The sequence below is a fragment of the Carcharodon carcharias genome, chromosome 22 (genome assembly GCF_017639515.1).
Source record: "Carcharodon carcharias isolate sCarCar2 chromosome 22, sCarCar2.pri, whole genome shotgun sequence".
NCBI lineage: Eukaryota > Metazoa > Chordata > Chondrichthyes > Lamniformes > Lamnidae > Carcharodon > Carcharodon carcharias.
In genome coordinates, this window is record NC_054488.1 from 18648997 (window position 1) to 18673574 (window position 24578).

At 41.8% G+C, this 24578-nt stretch overlaps 1 protein-coding gene across 1 annotated transcript in view; it reads right to left on the minus strand.

Moving 5' to 3' along the window:
- Positions 1 to 24578, minus strand: part of cacna1g (calcium channel, voltage-dependent, T type, alpha 1G subunit) — a 727897-nt gene that overhangs the window by 48777 nt on the left and 654542 nt on the right. Inside the window, exons 26-30 of the mRNA XM_041216784.1 lie at positions 16623 to 16774; positions 13771 to 13880; positions 11878 to 12011; positions 6737 to 6807; positions 26 to 104 (exon numbers count right to left, since the gene is read on the minus strand). Of these exons, the coding sequence (XP_041072718.1) occupies positions 26 to 104; positions 6737 to 6807; positions 11878 to 12011; positions 13771 to 13880; positions 16623 to 16774 (546 nt within the window). The remainder of the gene's footprint in view (positions 1 to 25; positions 105 to 6736; positions 6808 to 11877; positions 12012 to 13770; positions 13881 to 16622; positions 16775 to 24578) is intronic.

The following is a 24578-nucleotide window of genomic DNA, read 5'->3' on the forward strand; positions in this document are numbered from 1 at the left end:
TGTATTTGTGCCTGCAGTATCTTACCTAGGTCCCCAAAAAGTTCAACTCCAAGAGCTGCAAATATGAAAAACAGCAGCATGAACAACAGTCCGAGATTCCCGACCTGCAAGAGAGAGATAAAGACCATGAAGGAGTTTTCCATTGGTGAAAATGCAGGACTCACATATAGGGTGGCTTAAAATAGCCATCTCATCCTTTGTCTTCTGACCATCAACCTTGGATCATTCAAATACATGTACAATTTTTAGTTTAATTGATGCTGAAAGCTTCTCCTCTGTATAACTTTCAATGGCATCTCAGAGAAGTTTCCAGAATCAATTATGATAGGTACACTTTAATTATGGAGAATTCAGCTTGAAACTGTAGACTAGAAATTTCTGATTAGAATATTAGCATTAGCATATATACAAAGTGTTCATATGACCTTACTTCTTCATTTCAAAGGAGGTTTAAAGGTTTAGAACAGCAGGAGATTATCATGTGAATAGTTAACTATTCAGAGGCAAAAATCACAAACGGTAACTTCTAAGTTTATACTCATTACAGTATGAAATAAATATTTCGTCTAGTTGCCAAATGATGAGAGGATTAATAAATATGTACATCAAATTTTATTGCAGTAACACAAACTCGATCACTTTATAGTCTCATCAATGTTGAGGTTATGGAGTGAGGAAACAGATGAAATATTTTGGAGATGAGATGTTAGGCTAAACCCTGTCTGTCCTCTCAGGTGGATGTCAAAGATTCCATGGCACTATTTGAAGAAGAGCGAGGGAGTATGCCCTGGTGCATTGGCCAATGTTCATACCCCAGTCAACATCACCAAGATTATCTGGTCACGTTGCCATTTGTGGAAGTTCGATGTGCTTCAACTGGCTTCAACTTCCTACATTATAACGGTGACTATAGTTCAAAAAGTAATTCAGAAGCTGTGAAGCACTTCAGGATATTCTGAAGTTGTGAAAGGCACCTTATAAATGTAAGTTTTTTCTTTCTTTGTTCAAAACGAAGAGATGCAAGTGAGTGGACAAGGCTCAACATTTGAACACCACTGAGGGAGGAAACCTTTAGAAGATGAGATAAGTCGAGGGGTATTGCCCAGGTGGAGTTAAGCTTGTGTTTTAAAAGCCTATATATTGCAGTCCTGGGGCAGAATATGGCAATGGGGGTCTCGCCCTCCTACTGGTGTGCTGTTGAGAGCCCCACACCACATCTCTTGGGGAAGGCCCATCTCATTCAGGCACTTAACTGGGTAGGAGCAAGCCTTCCCAGGATCAAGGACCCCAGGGGCAGAAGTCTCACCTGCTAAGAGCTGCCAGCCAATCAGAGGTCAGAAGCTTTTCATTTCTCAGCGGTGCCACCTGGGAGGCGGTGGCTGCTGCCGGTAATGCATCCATCTGAGGCTCAGGGTTGCCAGGCCACAGGTGAGTTATGGCGGGCGGGTGGACGGGCAGGGTATTGTGAGATGGTGTCGTGGAGGTAGGGGAGAGGGAGGGGAATTGGCAACAAGGTCAGTGGGATGGGTCTCAGCAGGCCCCTCCCTTCCTGATGCTGGGTCCCTTGCTCAGGCATGAGTGCCTTTGAACGAGGGACCTCTCCCCTGGAAGCCTGCAAGGAACCCTAGCATTTGTTTTTCTGGTTTCTTGCATGGTGAGATGCTAGTTAAATACCAGCCGCAGTGGAATGAGGCTTTTAAGTAGGCATTAATTGCACACTTAAGGGCTTCAATTGGTGGCGGGGCAAAAGGGCAATCCACGAACCTTCCAGCTATAGCAAAAACAAAAACAGAATTACCTGGAAAAACTCAGCAGGTCTGGCAGCATCGGCGGAGAAGAAAAGAGTTGACGTTTCGAGTCCTCATGACCCTTCGACAGAATCTGTCGAAGGGTCATGAGGACTCGAAACGTCAACTCTTTTCTTCTCCGCCGATGCTGCCAGACCTGCTGAGTTTTTCCAGGTAATTCTGTTTTTGTTTTTGTTTTGGATTTCCAGCATCCGCAGTTTTTTTGTTTTTATCTTGCATCTATAGACTTAATCGGGGCAGAGTGGGAAGGCAGCGGGGTACCTAGCCACCACCCTCCCATTCATTTGAATGCCCCTCTGCCACTAAATTTGCCACAGGGGAGGGAATTAAATTCCATCCCTGGAAAGTGAGTCACACTGAAAGCCATCCAGTGATGAATTCTTCAAAATCTTACCCTACAATGAAGTGTGTAATTTTAGTACCACCAAATCTTGGAGGCAGCGAAAATGGCCATTTCTTTGTGGATCTGAGTGACAGCAGGTCAATTACCACAACAAATCACTTGCCCTAGTTGTAGGAGGAAGGGGACATGTGGAATTAAATGTTAAAGCTATGAAACTGCTTCTGACTTCTCAGTTTCATGCAGCACTTCACGAATGAGGTTATTTCATTGACGTAATTCTCACTGACTCGTGCTCCATTCATGGCTGCAAGCCAAAATGCAAATCTCATACCTTTCAATGCTTCTTTTTTTTAAATTGGAGAACATTTGACAAAAAAAAACATTTAATTATAGGATGATTACATGATACCTCTGAATGTAGTGCAAATTTTCAGACCGTCATATGCATGAACTTCATGAACTCCCAAAAGCTGTGAAACCAGTTTGGGTAGAATAACGTACTTTCAGGTCTGGCAATTGGACCCAGCCAGAAAGTACTGAAGGCTCTTCTCTTGCAATGGTGGGGCTGTCACATTCCATTGGGGCACTTTCAGGACCTGAGTTTCAATCTGACCTCAGACAGAATTAAAGTTGTGTCTTTCCCATGAATATTGAAAGCCATAAGCAAAATCAGTTGAGGCCTCAGCCTGTCTTGTAGTGAATGTGACATCTACATTGATGTGACACTTTTATTTGGGCAAGTGTTAAGATGGTTGGTGTGAGAAATGGAATAAGTTATACTGTTATCAATAAGTTTCTCTTCTGAGGGATGGGGATTAGGAGCTACTGCTACACCAGTCAGCCCAGAGACAGTGCAGAACTGCAGCAGGGATGGGCAATAAATGCTGGCCTAGCCAGTGACGCCCACATCCCATGAATGAATAAAATAAAACAAGTGTGTGACAGCTGACATGGCAATAATCAGCAGACTGCAGAGAATAATCTACAAAATGTTTAGTCCTTAAATAGGGAAAGGGAAGAGGGGTGTGAGATTCTCAAGTCAGGCCTGAAATAGGTGCAATGCTGACAATGACACTCTGAGCCTGTCCATGGCCATGGTAGAGGCCAGGAAGATTTTTTGTGGGGCTAGGAGGAGCTTAAAACTTGAAAAGAAGCAAAAACTTAGCTTTCCTGAACAGCCTGGAGTGCTTGTCCCTTTAAAGATGCTCAACATCTGTAAAACACCGGACAGGTAATCTCAGTCCAATATTCCATGAAAACTGGACTGGGGGTGTGATAGGGGAAGTTCTACAACAAGAGCAGGACCTGAATTTGCATATTTAAATAGCCTCCTGGCTGTATGGCGATCACTGCAGGGTTCCCAATTAAAAACCCACCTGAAAATTGAATCAGGCTGGGAAAGAGGTGATCAAAATCCCAATTTGAAGTTCAGCCACTTTGTCAGTGTTGAGTGTTCACGTTGAATGAGTGTTGAAGATCAGTGTGTGTCAGCATCAAGTGAGGCCTGGATTTTCGCAACAATTGAGAGCCTCCCCATCATTGCGAAAATGGTGGAAGTGGCCAAAAATTGAAAGTCCCGTACACAATCATGGAACCTACCATTTTCACAGGAGCGGGGATGGGGCCAGGTCGGGATTTGCACATGCTTATTTCACAGAGGCAGCTGCCCACATCAATCAGCAGCTGCCTCCACTCATGTCTAATTTTGGTGACCCAGGTGTGTAAAACAAGATGTGTGCAGGTTAGATCTGGTAGGAGCAGGACTGAACTTTGTAATGTCCTTTGGAGAGGTGGGGTACCCTTTTGGAGAAGTAGATTTGGATGGTCCTGGGATACCTTTGGGGGAGATAAGGTGCCCTTTGGGAGAGGTCAAGTGCCCTTTAAGGTTGTTAAAAGTTGACATGAATGTGCATCAAAAGTGCATAAACTCATCAAGTGTCAAGCTCATTGGAACTGTCAAAAGTGGCAAAAAGAACTGTCAAAGACAACTGTCAAAAGTGTCTATCAAGCTATCAGGGCATTTAAAGCTCCTGCTCCTTGAATCTTTGAAAATAAATGTCTGTAATGTTTTTTTAAAAAATAAACAGTGCTTGTTATTTCACTGTCTGTTGACATAAGCCTGAGGGCTACCATTACTGGATTAATGCTGCATGACTATTTTCATAACCTCCCATTATCACAGTAAGGTACCTTCCATTTCGGTTTGATGGACAGCTCCAAGTGCTTATAGATTCTTTGTAGTGGGACTATGAATTCCAATGTTTTTTTTATAAGGGATTATGCACTTGGATGATATATTTGTTCTTATAAGGGATCTTGTAGTTGAAAGAATGTCAAGGTAGTGAATGGGAGTGTTATTTTTAAAATAAAGTCTGCAATAGACACTTAGATCTTTGTATTATTTAATCTCAGCATGGGTCCTGAGGTCTGTCCATGGTGGATACTGGGTGAGTTGGCATGGTAGGTGTAGCATAAAGGGTGATCAGTTTGGGGCTGGTATTGGCATGAGTTGGCACTAAGTTTACATAAGAACATAAGAAATAGAAGCGGGAGTAGGCCATTTGGCCCCTCAAGCCTGCCCTGCCATTCAATAAGATCATGGCTGATTTGCCCCAGGCCTCAACTCCTTTTCATGTCAGCTCCTCATAGTCCTCAATCCCCGATATTTCAAAAATCTACCTCCTCTTTAAATACTTTCAGTGATCTAGCTTCCACGACTCTCTGAGGTAGAGAATTCCAGACACTCACTACCCTCTGAGACTAGAAATTCCTTCGCATCTCAGTTTTAAATGAGTGTCCCCTTATTCTGCAACTATGTCCCCTAGTTCGAGATTCCCCCACTAGTGGAGACATCTTCTCAATATCTACCCTGTCAAGCTCCCTTATAATCTTGTATGTTTCAATAAGATCACCCCTCATTCTTCTAAACTCTAATGCATAAAGCCTAACCTGTTTAGCCGTTCTTGATAAAGTCTTGTTATAGTGTCAAGAAACTCTAGCAAATTTGTCAAACATGATTTCCCTTTCATAAAACCAAGTTGACTCTCTTTGATTGTGTTAAGCTTTTCTAAGTGTCCTGCTATTTCTTCCTTAATAATGGAGTCTAGCATTTTTCCAATGACAGGTATTAAGCTGACTGGCCTATAGTTTCTTGCTTTTTGTCTGCCTCCCTTCTTGAACAGGGTCATCACATTAACGGTTTTCCAATCCGCTGGGCCCTCCTAGAATCCAGTGAGTTCTGGAATATTTTGACCAATGCCTCCACTATGACTGCAACCACTTCCTTTAAAACCTTTGGGTGCAGGTCATCAGATCCTGGTGACTTGTCTGCCTTTAGTCCCATTAGTTTCTCAAACTTATCTAAAAATGCAAATGTTAAATCTAATCTATACACTTGTACCTCAAACCCAACACCTCTATCCTTTCATGTTTTAAACCCCCCAGATAATATGTCTTCTAGTAACTTTTCCCCAGCTTAATTAAATCATTTACACACACAGAGATACAGAGACACACAGCCTTCCTCACAGAATAACATAATATTCCTCCAAAATATTTAAAAAACATCCATTCTCACATTATACAATCATTTAATAGAATAATCATTTCATTCAAGTGCTTTCAGTCCTTATAAACAAGCATTAGAATTCATAGTCCCACTTCAAAGGATCTGTAAGCACTTGGAACTGTCAATCAAACTGTGACATGGAAGGCCCCTACTGTGATAATGGAAGGTTGTAAAATCAATCATGTAGCACTTATCCAGTATTAGTAGCCCTCAGGCTTATGACAACAGACAGACCAAAATAGCGAGTACTGATTTTTTTTAACATGCCAGACATTTTTTTCAAAATTTAAAGGGCAGGAGTTTTAAATGCCTTGACAGCTTGACAGACAGTTTTGATAGCTGCCTTTGACAGTTCCTTTTGAGACTTCTGACAGTCCCAATGAGCTTGACAGCTAATGAGTTTATGCACATTTTGCATGCATTGATACTTTTACCAATCCTGCCTCTCCCAACAGGCACCTGATTTCCCCAAAAGGTCCAGGGGCAGATCCAAATGGATACTTTACCTTTCCATAAGGGTACCTCACCTCTCCAAAGGACTCCACAAAGTTCAGACCTACTCCTACTAGGTCCATTCTGTGCACATCGTGTTTCATGCACTTAGGTCACCAAACTAGACATGAGTGGAGGCAGCTGCTGATTTACGTGAGCAGCTGCCTCCATGAAATGCGCATGTGCAAATCCCGATCCAACTTCACTCACTCCCCCATGAAAATGGTGTTCAGGGGTGGGATTTCCAATATTCGGCCACTTCCACGTTTTGGTAATGATGACAAAACAGCCTAGGATGTTAACGCTGCACTGATGTGACAACTCCCATCTAGACTTTAGTTTCCCCTGGGATTGTGACAACATTGAGCTGTTGCATTGAACAGTTTCTCACACTTGGGAACATAACATCAGATGAGCTATTGATGGAAGCATAGTGAACGTCCAGAGCGATAAAAAGATTCTACACAATTTGCCATCCCTGGTATGCCTGTACCTTTCAGTATAAAATTACAGCAATGTGCTCACCTGTGGTAGAGCCTGGATTACAGTGTTCAGTAAGGCTCTCATCCCCACCGCCATCTTCAAGAGCTTCAGGACTTTTGGGGACATAAGTAGAGGTTATAAATGCTACAAACAACACAATGTCACAGATGTTTCCTGACCACTTGTTCTTGTGCAGCTAAGTAACACAATGTATCACCTAATAGTATTCTGTTTTAAATAATTCAATTGATAAGCCTTATTTGATCCAAATACCAAGATCCTTAAATAAGGTTAATGACATCCTTCTGCCATTCAAGACAAAATAGTTGCCCCTCAAACACACCTGGTACTGGCCTTATAAGGAATTCTATTCCCATCTGATTTTTATCTGATATTCAACGTTGTTCAAAATTAATAGGCAGAACTAAGCTGAACATTAAAAGTCCAGAGGGGGAATTGATAAAGGAAATAAGAGAGGCAAAGAGGAATATGAGAAGAAACCGGCAGCTAATGTAAAAGGGAATCCAAAAGTCTTCTGGAGGCATTCTAGTGGAAACAGGTAGTAAGAAGAGGGGTGGGGCCAATTGGGGACCAAAAAGGAGATTTGCACATGGAGGCAGAGGGCATGATTGAGGTGCTAAATGAGTACTTTACATCTGTCTTTATTAAGGAAAAAGATGCTGCTGAAGTTATAGTGGAAGAGGAGGTAGTTGAAATACTGGGTGGTCTAAATGTTGATAAAGAGGAGGTATTAGAGAGGTTCTCTGTAATTAAAGTTGGTGAGTCACCTGGACCGGTTGGGATGCATCCAAAGAGGCTGAGGAAATAAGGTCAAATATGCAGAGGTACAGGCCACTCCCAATCTTCCAGTCTTCTTTAGATACATAAGGCGTGGTTCCAGAAGACTGGAGAATTGTAAATGTTAGTCTTTTGTTTAAAATTGGGTGTAAGGATAAACCCAGCAACTACAGACCAGTCAGTTTAATCTTGATGGTGGGATAGTTTTTAGAAATGATAACTTGGGACAAAATTAACAGTCACTTGGACAGTCACATATGGAAAACAAACGTGTTTGTTAAAGGCAAATCATTTTTAAATAACTTGATTGAGTTTTTTGATGGGGTTAACAAAAACATTTGGTGAGGGTAATGCGGTTGATGTGGTGTATATGGACATCCAAAAGGCATTAGACAATGGCCACATAAAATGCTTGTCAACAAAGTCGAAGCCCAGAGAATAAAAGGGACAGTGGCAGCATGGAGACGAAGTTGGCTGAGTGACAGAAAACACAGAGGCGTAGTGAAGGGTTATTTTATGGACTGGAGAAAGGTATATATAATAAGGGTTCCCCAAGGGTCAGCACTAGAACCATTGCTTTTCTTCATATATATTAAGGACATAGACTTGGGTGTACAGGGCACAATTTCAACATTTTCAGATGATAAAAATCTTGGAAGTATTTTGAATTGTGAAGAAGGTAGAGATAAATCTCAAGAGGACACAGGAAGGCTGGTGCAATAGGCAAAAGTATGGCAGAAGAATTTTAAGGTAAAAAAATATGAAGTGACACATTTTGGTAGGAAGAACAAGGCGAGGCAATATAAAATGAAGGATACAATTGTAAAGGAGGTGCAGGAACAGAGGGACCTGGAGGTAAATGTGCACAAATCATTGAAAATGGCAGAGCAGTTTGAGAAAGTGGTTAAAAAGACATATAAGATCCTGGGCTTCATAAAGTGAGGGATAGAATAAAAAAAAGCATGGAAGTCCTGGTGAACCTTGAAAAAACACTGTTTCAGCCTCAACTAGAATATTGTGTCCAACTCTGTGATCACATTTTAGGAAGGATATGAAGGCTTTCGACATGGTGCAGAAAAGATTTGTGAGAATGGTTCCGGGGATGCGGGGGCTTCAGTTGCATGGATGGATTGGAGAAGGTGGGTTGTTCCCCTTAGAAAAGGTAAGGTTAAGAGGTGATTTGATAGGGGTGTTCAAAATCATGAGGGGTCTAGACAGATAGAAAGGGAGAAGCTGTTCCTGTTGGTGGAAGAACCAGAGGAAACATTTTAAGATGATTGGCAAAGGAACAAAAGGTGACATGAGGAAAAACATTTTCATGCAGCAAGTGGTTAAACCTGGAATGCATTTAATTATGGCTTTCAAAAAATAAATAAAGAAGCACAGAAAGGAAAGGAAAATGCAGGGCTACAGGGAAAGGACAGGAATATAGGACTAACCAAGAGCGGAATTTTACGCCGGGGGGATCATATGGTCCTGTCGAATTCAATGGACTGTGATGGGTCTGTAAAACTCTGCCCAAAATTGCCCTTGCAGAGAGCCAGCACAAACTCAATGGGCTGAATGGCCTCTTGCTAGAACCAATCCATGATTATAAGGACTGTCCAACTCTCTTAAGCAGCCAGTGAGAGTTTATATTGGAATTTTACAGAAGAATGAAAATTAGGAACAGGGGTGGGTCTTTAGCTCATTGGATCTGTTCTGTAGTTCTATTAGTTCATGGCTAAGCCATTTTCTTGCCCTGACTCCATATCCCTTGAGAACCTGACCTAATAAAAAAATTGGGGCTTTCAAGACTGAAACTGACAATTAATCAGACAATTTTGTTGGGTTGGGGAGTTATGGACAATAGGGAGGGGGTTGCAGGTGGTGAGACTGCCAAATTTCTGCTATACTTTGTGTAGAAAATGTTCTTTCTGATTTCACTGCTGTATGGCCTAGCCAATGGTTTTAAGATTATGGGTTGAATTTGCTGCTCTCCCACAGGTGGGTTGACAGACATGTGGGGGGCATGAAATTTGGTGCAATGCCATGGATGCCATTCCCGGTGCCTACTTGCCTGACCCCACCATGACTTTATATGTGGTGGAGTGGTGTTGGGTGTCCTGTCCACCCAGGGGCCAACTGAAGTCCTTTAAGTGGCCAATTAAGACCATTTAAGGTCCTCTTTCTGCCCCTTCTGCAAATTTTCCCATGGTGAGCAGAGGCCGACGCCAGGTGAGATGCCCGGCAGCATTTGTTGCACAGGCTGGTGGCAGGGAAGAAAGGGGTACCTCCTTTATGGGCTCCATGTGCCCACTGGAGGTCCTCCCAAGGTCTTCTCTCCCTGCCTCCCAGGTTTCCTCTCCCCCTGGCCTGTCTACCGCCAGCCCTCCACTGCCCCCCAACCCTCTTGTCAGGCCCTGCTAACATGGCCCCACTGGAAACTGCCCCCACTTACCACCCCCCCCCCCCCTCCCCCCACCCCCCCACCCCCTCCCCCAGCAACTGGCTCTGGCACTGGTCACCGTTTGGGTACAGGCTGCAGTCCCAGTAGTGGTTCTACTGGAACCAGAGAGAATCATTTCATTGGCTGGCAGTTCTTGGAGATGGGACGTCCGACCCAGATGGGGGTGTAAGTCTTGCTTTTAGCCAAATAACACCCTGCCAAGCGTTAAATGGCTGTAGAGTAACCTGCCAGAGTGGGGTAAAAACAGAAAATGCTGAAAAAACTCAGCAGGTCTGGCAGCATCTGTGGAGAGAGAAACAGAGTTAATGTTTCGAGCTCGTTTGACCCTTCTTCAGAGATCCTCCTTCTCTCTCCACAGATGCTGCCAGACCTGCTGAGTTTTTCCAGCATTTTCTGTTTTCGTTCCAGATTTCCAGCATCCGGGGTATTTTGCTTTTATTTGCTAGAGTGGGGGCTGGTTTGTGCCTGCCATTTACTCCCTGGATGCAGGGGGGTGGCAGTGGAGAACAGCACAATGGAGAATTCTGCCTATGTGTCCTTGTTATTGATTCCCTCATCATGGGAAATAGGTTCTCTTCATTTTTTTCTATTAAATTCTTTTAACATGTGAAACTTCTCATTAAATACTCCCGCAATCGCCTATACTGAAAGGAATATCTACCAAGTTTAATTTAACCTGCTAAGTCCTGGCATAATTCTGGTGAATCTGCATTGCAATTCCTCCATGCCACTATATCTTTCCTGAGGGTATGATGTCCAGAACTGAATGCATCCTATCAAAGTTGCTCTGATCAAAGTTCAAAACAGGTACCTTAAGATAAGAAGGTTTTCCATTCAGTTGCCTGTTCACTTCTGTTAAAATGATCATTTTTCCTTCAAAGTTCAAATCTGCTTGAACTCGGGCAAGCCCAAAATAGCGGGGAGGGGAGCGATGGTGTTGGGAGACAAGGGGGATTTTGAGCTGGGATAAGTGTTCTGGAAGGATTCCCTCCCTTTGCAGCTTCATAGAGAAATGTTGACCATGTTGCCAAGGGGATGGTGGTTGTATATTTTTCCAATCCTAATCTCTAACCCAAATGCCAGTATTGGAGGTGAGACTGATGGGATCCCTGGCAACCCCACTGTCTCCACCTATCATACAAAAGTGATGTACCTGCAGCACAAGTGAGCTCCACAATAACAAATCCAAATGCCAATAGATTAAAAGGGAGGCCGATTATAGTTTGGAGAATGGACAACCAGTGCAAGATAAATAATTGATTCATATTTTGGCCAAGCAACTCTTAGGCCCCAAGGGCTGCAAGGCAATGTTCTGAAATCCTGCTAGATCTGGAGGAGTGCCAACCTTGCTGCAGGTCTCCATCTCAAATAGTTACGGGACCCTATCCCTGGAATTTGGAAGAGTAAATGGTGGCTAAGGAGTGGAGGGAGGTCCCGTCCTACCATACTATACCTGATGGATGGTACAGAATAGCTTAATTTGTAGCATTAATAACTGTTGTGCCTTTTCATTCTGTGGTACACTTCCAAGAGAATAATTCAACCTCCAGTACCTTGATGAAGTACCCAACGTTGGCAGTGAGTGCCATTGGGCTATTAGAGCAGGAAGGGCATCATTATATTGTCTGACCCTGACCTAAGATCATACAACACGGAAGAAGATTTGTCTTCCTTCAATTATTTACCCTATTCCTTTTTTGAAAGTTACTATTGAATCTGTCTGCAACTTCATTTCAGGCAGTGCTTTCCAGATTCCAACAACTCAGTGCGTAAAAATAAATTCCTCATCTCCCGGTTGGTTCCCAGCTCACCTAATATCAAAAAACACATGCACATACTATCAACTCGGAGTAACTCTATAAAGGGACATGGATTTTTATATCTGAGGGGAGTTTTACATGAACTGCAGTGAATAGTAAGTTCCAGTTTTACTGACCTCTAGCAATCCGGAGGACTCTCATGATTCTAATGATTGTGGGGTTGATTGGCAAGGAAGCATTCACTTCAATCTCCTCAAGGGTGATCCCCATAATGGACAGCAGTACAATAGCTAGATCCAGCTGGTTCCATCTGAAGTTAAACCACAAAGGAGTTATCACAAGCAACTTTCAAAACTCGGTAGCTGAATCAATACTAATGTGCGTTTGAAACCTAGAGAGTCGCAGGTAAACACAAGGGCACATCGAAATCCTGTTTTTAATTTAACATTTAAATTGGGAACTTAAATTAGATTTAAGCCTTGTGTTTTTATTTCTGATGGTGATAATGCATTATGGCACCAAGAACCTAGAGGTTTGAAGTCCCTTGTTTAGCGCAGTCAGAGGGGAGAGTTTTCCAATCTTAGCAATGTTGCATTGAGGGCTAAACAGATTTTATTTCATCAATAATAATTACAAATGCTGTCCAATTTTCACATGCAATATGAAATTGATCGCTGTCGATAACATAGGGGATTTGACAAATATAAGGTGACATTGATAGGTCTGATGTTTTAGAGTAGTGTTATTGCACAGAGAAAGGCTATATAGCGCCTCTCAACTCACACGGTTGAAGTCTTTTCTAAACTTAAAGATTTCAAGCAAGTGCAGTCCGAGCAGTTGAATGAGTTGAATATTAGTTTTTAATGACTTAATACATGTTGTAGGATCCAAATGTCCAGGTTTTTTTTTGATATTATGTGCCTTTTAATATTGGTAGAATTAGATCAGCATGAAGCTATAACAGTAACAATGGCAACACCTTATTGTGAATGTGGACACTTCAAACCTTTAAATGCTGCTTTGAAATTGGCAGTCAGGCTTATGGTAGGTTGATCTTGACTTTTGGACCAGTGGCGTGTGCCAGCAGAGCCACCCGTTTCTGCAGCAAAGGGGCCTGAGGCATTCTGAGGTCCAATTAAATCTCAGTTAAGTGGAGGTGGCGAGCTGGCTACCTGCAATCAGGCATCCCATGCAGCTCTCTGGGCTCTTGCATGGTGTAAATATCATGTGGCCTCAGCTGCTAACAAGGTAAGTCCAGGAATGGGAGAGGGCTGGGGTTATGATCATAGAAACAAATCTGTCTGTCTCTGGGGTGCTGGTGGAGCACTCGTCCTCCATCTGACCCTGCCAAATTAATTGAAAAGATACCTTCTTTTAATATGTCTTCAGTTCTATTGCTGTGTCAGTTCTTAAACTGTAATCTGGGTTGTATATACGTCATAGGTCCCAAATTTGTTGATTAAAAGGGGGCCCACTGCTTGAAACAGGCAGGTGTTTTTGGCCAGCAGTGGTCCTTTGTAAAATCAGCAGAGAGCAGAGCATCATTGTCAACATGTGCTCAGTCTACCAGCTCCATTTCGAGGCTATTGCCACCCTATTAACACTTTTGAGTTACGGGAAATTCAACTGCTCCTTATTTGACCCCATGATGATGCAAAACCTGAATGCTAAATGACAAAATAAGTGCAAATTGTTATTATTTCATGCAGCAGCTGAGTTCCCTTTTTATTTTCTTGTAAACTAATAGAGTATCTGCTGCAATGTATATATCTGTACTACTTCCACTCTGTGCCTCAGAATAGTAAATGAATGCTGCAACCATCAGGGAGATATCACAGCGTTACAGCAGAAAACATGTTGACTGTGAGATTATTGTGTCTCTGGACAATGCAAAGGTGTTTTCGTGATGACTGTTCCAATTAAACAAGGTACAAAAGATAATGAGGGTCAATTTACTTATCGCTCCTCTGTACCAACATAACTAAACCAAACTGTCACACAATGAAACAAGCATTAGTCCCGCTCCTCCCACCTACCCCCACAACTTCGGTACTGCTGTGGTATTTTACCTATCCTTGAAGAATCGGCGAAAACCAAAGGCGACTAGTTTGAATACAGACTCCAGGACAAAGATAATTGTGAAGATGTAGTTACAAATCTTTAGAGCCTCGTCAAGAACCTGAGAACATTAGAGATTGAGATTAAAGGTAAAACATTAAATTAGAACAATTACAAATTTGTCCTTTTGTGGATGCCAATTTAGAATGATACAGCACTGAGGGAGGCTATTTGGCCCCTTGAGCCTGTGCTCACTCTTTGGTAGAGCTATCCAATTAATTACACTCTCCTGCTTTTTCCCCATAGCCTCGTAATATTTTCCCTTTAAGCTTCTCTTTTGAAAGTTACGAATGAATCTGCTTATTATTATGTCATGTTGATTTATTTTGTTTCAGGATTCCATTACTTTTTAACCATTTACTGTTGCCCCCTTGAATCAACAGTTGGGGTATTCATACATCCAACATATTAAGCAGTGTATTATGTTATTTACCAAGATATTTTGATAACTATTTGCCATACACTGCTAGGTGTCAGCTGTGTTTCACTGGTAGCACTCTTGCCCCCAAGTTGGAAAGTTCAGGTACATGAGCATGACATCTAATCACCATTCCAATGCAGCACTGAGGGAGTGCTGCACTGTCGAAGGTGCCATTTTTCAGATGAGATGTTAAACCAAGGTCCTATCTGTCCTCTCGGTGCTATTTCAAGTAAGAGCTGGGGTTTTTCTCAGTGCCCCTGGATGCCTTGTTTGCTGACATTACAATAGTGACTACACTTACAAAATACTTCATTGGCTTGCGTCAAGGTTATGAAAGATTCTATGTCTTTCATTATATGTTTTGGTTTTACAATGAGATCAGATCTTCTTTCAAAGTAAGTGTTTCTTTTTCCCTTTTTGAGTCATTCCTATTCCTCAAGCTGGGGTAAAAAATATTTTAATTAGCATAGTATTGCTGTGCACATCAGTGACTGGGGTTGAGTATGCTACATCAAATCATTGAATAGATTTGATCCAAATTTAATCAAACCCATCCATTTTAAAGGATCTGAAGTGAAACAATTGTTGAAGAGTCATTCAGATTTGAAACGTTAACTCTATCTTCCTCTCCACAATGCTGTCAGACCTGCTGAGTTTTTCCAGCTATTTTTGTTTTTGTTTCAGATTTCCAGCATCCGCAGTATTTTGCTTTTATCTTAGTGTTTCATTGAGGAGTTTGCTACCAGTATAAACTTATGATAAGCAAAGCTTTCATGACCTTTGCCCCATTACTGCTATATTTCTGCTGATTGTCCTATTGAGGCATCTTCATCTTTCTTCCCTAGATTTAATTACAATGCAACATCATGAATCAGATAGCAGCAGTTAAGGTCACCTGGAGACAAATTTAGGCGAGTTAAATGCCTGAGGCTCGAAACAGCTGTTTGAGTATTAGTGAACAAAATTAACATATTCCTTTCCTTGTTATCCGTGGGTTAAAACCTCCACTAAAACAGCCAACAGAAGAACATTGTAGGAATAGGTTTGGTAATTGTCCACTAATATCGCTAACAGTAATTCCAAGACTTTCCAATGCAGAGAAAGACTGTGTGGTTGTTATGTCTATTGATACTACTAGTTCTTCAACTAGAGCTATCGTCTTCAGTCTGATTTCTCTGCCCTTTCTCATATCCTTCTACATTTTCCTTTTCAAACACTTATCTAATTCCTTTTTAAATAATGGTCTAATGAATGTGTCGTACAAATGTAACATCACTTCCTTGCTTTATGTCCACTGCCCCAAGCGTGAAAGCCAGGCACCCATTTGTCTTTTTATGGCTTTTTCTACTTTATATATCTGCATCACTATGCCTCAATGTTACATGTCCCTTCACTGCTCCTTCCCCCAAATATTCTTATCATGACTATGGAGCATTGGCTATTTGATCCAGGAGAGACTTTTGCTTTAAGCTACAACATGATTTTTTTAATAAGAACTGAGGTTCGGGACTTTAAGTGTTAATTCACAGAAATCATGGCTTCACCCGATTGTTTTTAATATAGGAGCTGCTGGGACATAGGAGGATTATGCAGCCATTGAAACTGTTACTGGAACAGTGGGGAGTAGGAGTTGTTAAACCATCCCTGGATTACTGCGAAAATATGAAGTTAGAAGACAGCAGGAGTTGGGCATCAAGAGGTATGCATCTGGGTGGGGTGGGTGGAGGAGGTGGTTGGCGAAGATGCTAATAATGGTGTATTTTAAAAGTTGTCAAATTATATTATTAAGTTGGTATCCCTTTGGAGTCTTACCACTTCAACAGATTCCTTCAGAATATTTTCACTATTTATATAGGAATCCTGTTAGTTTACCGTATCAGTGGCCAAGAGTTGCACTTATGTTGCTTGTTAGCAAGAGAGATGCCAATGTAAATATTCAATAAATGTGGCATCCCTTTTTTCTTCAGTTTTCCAATCAATCAGATCTCAAATCCTCAGCATTGCGCTGTGTACCTGAGAGTCCAGCATTGAGCAATAAACTTCAATACACTCACATCAGTGGCTACCTTGCCAGAGGTGTCCAGCAGCAGTGACACAGTCCAATACTTTCTTCCACAGACACTTCCAGCAGGATTGGATGCATCACTTACAGACATCATCAAGCAAGCAACAACAGAATCAGGACTTTTCACACCCTTCAGTCCTGAAGATGTCCTGACGTATGAGATGAGTTGCAATTTGTTGGCTCTAGTCATATCTCCTGCCAACTCTTACTTGCTTTCAAAAGCAGTCAGTGTTAGGAAACTGGAGGTGGTCAGCTTTAGAACTGAGACAAATGCCATTTTCCTGTTTCCAGTTTGATTACACAATAACCATCCTTACCTTTGGCTGCTGATAATGTTCCATTGCCATGGTGATTACATTCAGCCCAATCACTATAGTGATGAACAAATCCAAGTAATGACTTGTGCACATTTTGTGGATGAAAAGCCGAGCAGGCGAATAGTCAGAGTAATAAGGTTTACACTGAGCTTCTAAATGGAGGCAAGACATTAAACAAAAAACATTTAGATTTCAAAACCATGACATTTTCTCCTAGTTGTTATTTTGCCATGCATAATTGAGCAAATTTCCTGCCAGAGTAACTCCAGTATTTATTCAGTGTCAAAAGCTGCCTGCAGAAAAGCTGCCTGCAGAAAAGCTGCCTGCAGAAAAGAGAAAGGCATCTGCCTCTAGTAGTTCAGATCTACAAAACGCATCAGTGTGACATCACAGTAATCCTTTAAGGTCTGTTGGTAATCAGTAGTGACTTCAGCTCTGGGAAGTTTAGTTCCTGGTATATGTTACCATACCTCAGTGGCACAAAAGTGCCCTGAACTTAGCGTTTAGTCTCCCTACCTCAGCTTTCAAAATCTTAGCATCAATTCATAAATGGACGGTCCAATGTCTTAAGTGGCTGATAACTTGGAGAAGGTGCCCAGTCCCACCCATGACTTGAAGTCAAAAGGCAAATTAGTTTGCTCCGACTTGGTCGATAGTTAAGAACTTCTAACTCGGACTGTCCGAAGTCCTGTCACTAAGTATTCTGTGCATCTTCTTTTAATCACAGCCACCAGAGAATGATGCAGTCACAGATTATAGTGTAATCAACCAAGTTTAAAACAGGACAAAAATATATGAGGGAACTTTACATTAGTGAGTCTGAAATGCTTCATTTTGGGTTGGGCACCTTGCTTTTGTACTGTGTTTGGCAGAAATAAAACTGTTTCTCACAGGTACTCAGCACAAGACACAAATCTATTTGTGTATACTATTTAACTGATTAGCTCAATTTTTAAAAAACACTCTTCTGCAAAATTCTTGCAAGTCCCACATTCAGTAAAGCACTAATATGACAGGATTGTTCTTTTGACACTGAACGCCTGAAGTGGTAATCGTGAGTAATGTGCAGGTATAATTAGTCTCCAAAGAGACCTGACTACAGCCCGTTGCTTTGTGAAGCTCTCAACTCCTTAAGCAGCAGCACTATCATTCGGTTAGTTGTGTTTTACAAGGGACTGCTCAATACAATCATGGGCAAAATACACAGAAAAAGTAACTTCGACAAATTAATTGTCACCAAACATTCTTCTGAAGTTATAATGAACATGTCTTGCCGCGCTATCTTATTGCTATTTTGATTCTTTTTTTTAACCATAAACATAAATTGTTTGAATTCACCTTCCCTTTTATCTTCCATTCCAATTTAGAAGCTGCCCCTCTACAACAGATGGATTTAAGTTACAGATCAGTCATGATCTACTGAGTGATGGAACAGGCTCAAGAGGCTGAATGGCCTACTCCTGTTCCTAGAGCCTTTAACATTTTCCTTAATCAGCAGAATGGGAGGGCACAATCTTACTTATCCCTCGATATCATTAATGCTGCTCCATAGGTAATCCACCACTGGAACTGTCAGCATGGGATATAGGGTTTCTCCCGACGCAGACGCCCACAATTACTGGGACAAGGCAGTCTCTTCCTTGCCAAGGTACCGTGGTTGAGACTGGAAAATGCTAGGGTGCTTCATACCCAAATGATAATATTAAGAGACAAGGGGTTCAATCCCAAATCTTCTCATTGAGAGCCTGCCTATCTTATAATGACTGAATTATTATAAGTATCATGTCAGGAGTTGTCGGCAATGGGCACCTGACATCAATGGTGCCACAGCTATAAAATTTCAGAAACAATTGAGCTACAATAAATTAACTTAAACATCTTCAGAAATGAAGACAGCAATGATATGTCCAAAATAGTGAAGGGAATGAAATCAACCTGCAATAGATCTTGGAGGTAATTTTCACCATCACTTCCTGGACAGCAGACTGGCAGAGCAGATCACCTGCCCATAATAGAATATGATTCGAATTCCATTGATTACAATTGGCATGCAACCTCCTTCACTTGCATTATGTTGTATATTCACAAAATAATTTGGTTTGCAAATTGTTTTTGGAGTTAATGATCAAAAGGTTTTGGCAGTTTCTCACTTTGCAACTAGTAAGAGTTTCAGACTGTGGACTTATCCATTGGATGGCACAGGCCAAAACGTTGCTGGCATTCCCTTCCATTAACCTAACAAAGCACTTCTGAAGAGCACCTTGGTGTTCCAGTAGGACATTTCTGTCCTCTACACCCTGGAGTAGAGCTTGACTTTGGCCAATAGTGTACAATGGTGATAGTGAGTAGGCAGCCCGGGTTGGAAGAGTCAATTACTAGGGGACATAGATTTAAGGTGAGAGAAGAAAACTATAGAGGAGATATGCGGGGCAAGTTTTTTACTATGCAGAGGGTAGTGAGTGTCTGGAATTCGCTGCCAGAGGAGGTGGTGGAAGCAGGTATGATAGTGGTGTTTAAGAGGCAGCTTGACAAATACATGAATAGGATGGGAATAGAGGGATACGGACCCCGGAAATGCAAAATGTTTTAACTGACGGGCAATATGATCAGCGCAGGCTTGGAGGGCCAAAGGGCCTGTTCCTGTGCTAGACTTTTCTTTGTTCTTTGTTCTTTATATCTCTCCCAATTTTTATTTCCATTGATTTGAAGATTTACGCCTCTTAGTCTTGGGTTTCTCAAGGAAGATTATGAAAATCTAGTCAGATAAAGTTAAAAGGAGGAAACGCCAATGCTGGAAATCTGGATTAAAGCCAGAAAATGCTGATAGGGCATAGTCAGTCATCCGGTCTGTAGAGAGAAAAGACAGGGGCTGGGATTTTCCGGCCCCGCCCACCACTGGGATCTTCCAGTCCCATGGAAAGTCAATGGACTTTTGGCTGGCCCACAGCATCCTGTGGTGGGTCCCAGCACAGCAAGGCCAGAAAATCCTGGCCAGGGAATGCTGTTGTGGATGTGCACAGCCATTCTGATGAAGGTAAGTGGCACAAAGTGCCACAAAAACCTCTCTTTTTCTTCAGATGCTGTCTGATTTTTTACTGTGGATTTCTTGGATTTTCTACTTTTCTACTTCTATAGGTCTGCAGCGACCAAACTGTTGAATCACATCCTCCCCCTTTGCCTTCAATGCCCTTCCCCAAAAGAAAACTATTATTCTTTCTCACACTGGTCATTCTCCAGGTGTGGCCTTCATCCTTGCTCTCTTCATGTCTAAGGGAAGCAGATTTCATTGTGTATGGTGAACAAATAGTTGGACCATTCACCGCCATGTCTGGTTGGACCACATAATGCACTATTGGGTCCTGTTCTCCTCTGCCAAAACTACTCTAGTATTCCAGCTCATCCTGAAATGCAAAGATAACCCTCGGCTTCTCTTCTTCACCACCAACCATCTTCATAAACCCCTCTCCCCTGGCTCCTCCACTCCCACCTTCAACAGCAAGTGTGAGGAGCTCTTTGTTCTGTCCAGCTGCCTCTGCCACTTCCCTTCCTTCCCTTAGCTCAGTGATAAAGTCACCTGCTCTAGCATTGAACTCACAAATTTCTCTAGGTTCTTTCCTAATCCCCATCATGCCTTCTCTCAGCTGAGCTTGTCCATGATGCCTGACGGTTGCTCCATCAATTCACTTCCCACCGCTGACTACCCATCTTTGCTACCTGGCTCCTATGTCAGCTGGTATTGTTAACGGTTCCCTCTCCTTGGGTTTTACTCCCTAACTTTAAATCTGCTGTCATTGCTCCTCTCAAAAAAGACACCCTTGACCCATGTCCTGTAAACTACTGCTCTACATTCAACCTCCCTTTCCTCTCCAGAGTCCCTGAACTTGTTGTCTCCTCATGTGTCCTCCTTTCACATAACTCCATTGTTTGAATTTCTCCAGTTAGGTTTCCAACCATGCCTTGGTATTGAAACAGTCCTTATCAAAGCCTATGTGACCATGACCATGGTAAACTATCCCTCCTCATCCTTCTGGGTCTATCTGCAGCCTTTAATATTGTTGACCACACCATCCTCCACCAACGCCTCGCCACTGTGGTCCAAATGGGTAGGAATGCTTTCACCCAGTTCTTTTCTTCTCTATCTAATCATAGCCAGAGCATCACTTGCAATGGCTTCTCTTCCTGCTCCTGCACAGTTACCTCTGGAGTCCTCCAAGGATCTATCCTTGCTCATATACATGCTGCCCTTCGATGACATCATCTGAATGTCAGTTTCCACATGTATGCTGTTGTTACAAATTCTACTCCCTAGCCATTGACTCCATCCCTCTCCCTGCACTTATATGAGGCTGAACTGGATTGTCCACAATATTGGTGTCATGTCTAACTCACAGTGAGTTTCCAACGACATGCCTCCTCCATTGCCAAGACCTCTTATTTCCATCTCCATAACATCACCTGACTCCAGCCCTCCCTCAGCTCATCTGTTGCTGAAAGCCCCCATAACATGCCTTTGTTACATCTATTAACTGTTAACTATTCTCATAAGCCCCTGGTTGAGCTCCTATCTTCCACCCCACATAAACGTGAGTTCCTCCAAAACTCTACTGCCTGTATCCTAACTAGCAATAAGTACTGATTACCCTTACCCCAGTGTTCACTGACCCAATTGCTAAAATCCTCAGCATTGTTTTTAAATAACTCCATGGCTTCACCCCTCCCTATCTCTTCAAACTCTCCAGCCTTACAGCTCTTCATGTTCTCTGTGTTTCTGCAAATCCAACCCCTTCCACATCTCCAATTTTAATCATCCCACCCTTGGCGGCCATGCCTTTAGCTGCCTAGTTCCTAAACTTTGGGATTCCCTTCCTAAACCTCTTCGGCTCTCTATCTCTCTTTGGCCCTTTATAGTACTTCATGAAACCAAAGTGATAGTCACCTGGTATATCACCTCCTTAAGTGGTTTAGTGTCAAATTTCGCTTGTTAACATTACATGAAATGCTTTGGAATGTTTTGCTACATGAAGGGTGCTATATAAATGGAAATTGCTGTTTTTTTAAACTATCTGCAGATTTGGGCATATCTCAAGATAATAAATTTCTTAAACATTTATTTAAAAAAGTATATTTTGATCTATGGTCTTAAAATATTTACCGTACTTCCAAGTGTAGGTCCTTGTGAAGCTAGAGAGGGAGCTCTCCAGCATGTCCAATGAGCTAAGCCAGAATTTAATTAATTTGTCACGTTGTTCCCATAAGAAAAATTATATTAAAAGATGTTATTGCAGATTTAATACCATGACAAAAATTTCATTTGGACCAAACATCAACACAAGTAGAACTTAGGGGATTTATAAGGATGTTGCCTGGACTGGAGAATTTTAGTTATGAGGAAAGATTGAATAGGCTAGAGTTGTTTTCTTTGGAACAGAAGAGGCTGAGGGAAGATTTAATTGAAGTGTTTAAAATTATGAGGGGTTTAGGTAGAGTGGGTAGAAAGGCCTGATTCCCCGCAGTTGAGGGGTCCATAACCATTGGGCATACATTAAAGGTTTCCAAAGGATCCGAGGGGAAACTCTTTCACTCAGAGGGTGGTGGGGATCTGAAACCCACTGCCAGAAAGTGTGATTGAGGCAGAAACTCTCATAACATTTAAAAGGTTCTGGGCTATGGGCTTGAAGTGGCGTAATCTGCAATTGTACAGACCCAAGAGCTGGAAAGTGGGAGTAAGCTGGATGGCTACTTGTTGGCTTGTATGGACATAATAGGCCGAAAGGCCTCTTTTCTATGATTGCTATGATTGCCTTTAACCAGGTCACCAACCTACATTGTCTTGAAACCTCCTAAGCCAATTGGTTGATTTGGGAATTATGTAGGTTAATGTATCCCACCACAGAATGATGGAGTTTGGGTGACATAATTTTTGCTATATGGCTGAAGAAGAGTCTTTTTGGACTTGAAGCATTAACTCTTGCTTCTCCCTCCACAGATGCTGCCAGACTGCTGAATTTTTCCTGCACAAATAATAACCACCTCCTTTCAACTTGAAGGAGAACGATTGGTAGGAGATCAAAATATCAACAAATGAGGAAAATTGTCTAAATGAAAGGGAACAAATTCAGTAAAATTTACACTGAGTAATGCTTACACCCAATAAATTCCATTATATCTTATCCTTAAAGCTTGCCTACGCTTTAAACCTTTCTGCACAATGCGCATTGATCGACTGAACAGTCCCTTCAATCACAACCAGAATTGTAATTAGTCTTTTCAGGATGCAGATTCTCTTCTTTGTAATTCAAACAAAATGATTGGCTAACCAGAAATAACTTGTAAACTTAAGCAATCCAATTTAACGGTTTGAAAATCTAACATGCTGGTCATGCAGCTGAATGCCATTAATAGCAACTTTTTTTTAGGTCCTTAACAGCAGATTATATCCCCATGCAGTTGGTAAAGCTTAGATTCTTATAACACACTCTTCACAGACGGTTTTTAATAAGGAGGCATGGACTATTATCCATTTTAGACGATTGATTTGACCCCTTGTCTGATGCTGAATCAAAAGAAAAGCACTCATTTTGAAACATCGATGTACTAAGTTCAGAATTGCAATGGTCTCTTTAAACTTTATCCACATCATTTTTTCTGGCAATTTATAGTAACAGAAGCAAAGAAGATCAAAGCTAGAAAAAAAATCACTGGTTAGGCCTCAAATGGAGTATTCTGGACAATTCTGGGCACAACACTTCAGGAAAGATGTAAAAGGCTTTAAAAAGGGTTCACTGGGTTGTTACCAGGGTCAAGGACCTTCAGTTATGAGGAGAGGTTCAAAAAGTTAGGACTGTTATCCTTGGAACAGACAAGGTTATGAAGTGATCTAATCAAGGTTTCCAAGATGCGAGAGGTTTTGATAGAATAGATTGAAGAAAATCTATACCCTCTAGTTGGTGGGTCGATAATCAGAGGTCACAGGTTCAATATGATTGACAAACGATCTACATGGGTAATGAGGAGAAATTTTTTCACTCAGAGAATTGTCAGGTTCTGGAAGCCTCTATCTGAAAAGTTGGTGGAAGCCGATTCCACAAATAATTTCAAAAGGGAGTTGAGGATGAGGAACTTACAAAGTTACAAACAAATATGTGAGGGTGTAGCACTAAGCATGATTGTTCTTTCAAAGGGCCAGAATCGACACAATGGTCAAATGGCCTCCTTCTGTGCTGTAAGTTTTTATGATTCTATAAATTCAGGGATGAGATTTGTCCTTGGTGATAGTAGAAGACGAACTATAGTTAATCAGCAGCTTGTTTTAGAAGTTCGCATGGGGTGTAAAATGGCTGCCAATTAGCTATTGTCCATTAATTTCAACCCTTTGTTTTAGTGGGAGTCCATACCCAACTGCTGTTGCATTTTAGTTTCCCTTTTAACATCCAATACTTTATATTGGTGCAGCTAATGGTGTGGATATTATGCTTTTATTAAATTCTTTCAGGGGCATGGGATTGCTGGCTGGGCCAGCATTTATTGTCCACCCTAATTGCCCTTGAGAAGGTGGTGGTGAGCCACCTTCTTGAACCGTTGCAGTCCATGTGGTGCGGGTACACCCGCAGTGCTGTTAGGAAGGGAGTTCCAGGAGTTCAGCGACACTGAAGGAATGGTGATATATTTCCAAGTCAGGATGGTTTGTGGCTTGGAGGGGAACTTGCGGGTGGTGGTGTTCCCATGCATTTGCTGCCCTTGTTCTTTTAGGTGATAGAGATTGTGGATTTGGAAGGTGTTGTTTAAGGAGCCTTGATAAGTTGCTGCAGTGCATCTTGTAGATGGTTTACACTCCTAACAGTGACTTTAGTAGATTGCTCTGCTTGTATCACGTCATCAGCCAATCAATAGTAACAAATTATTATTGAAATTGCAGGCGCAGATGATGCTATTTTCCAGAGGAGATGAAAAAAGAAC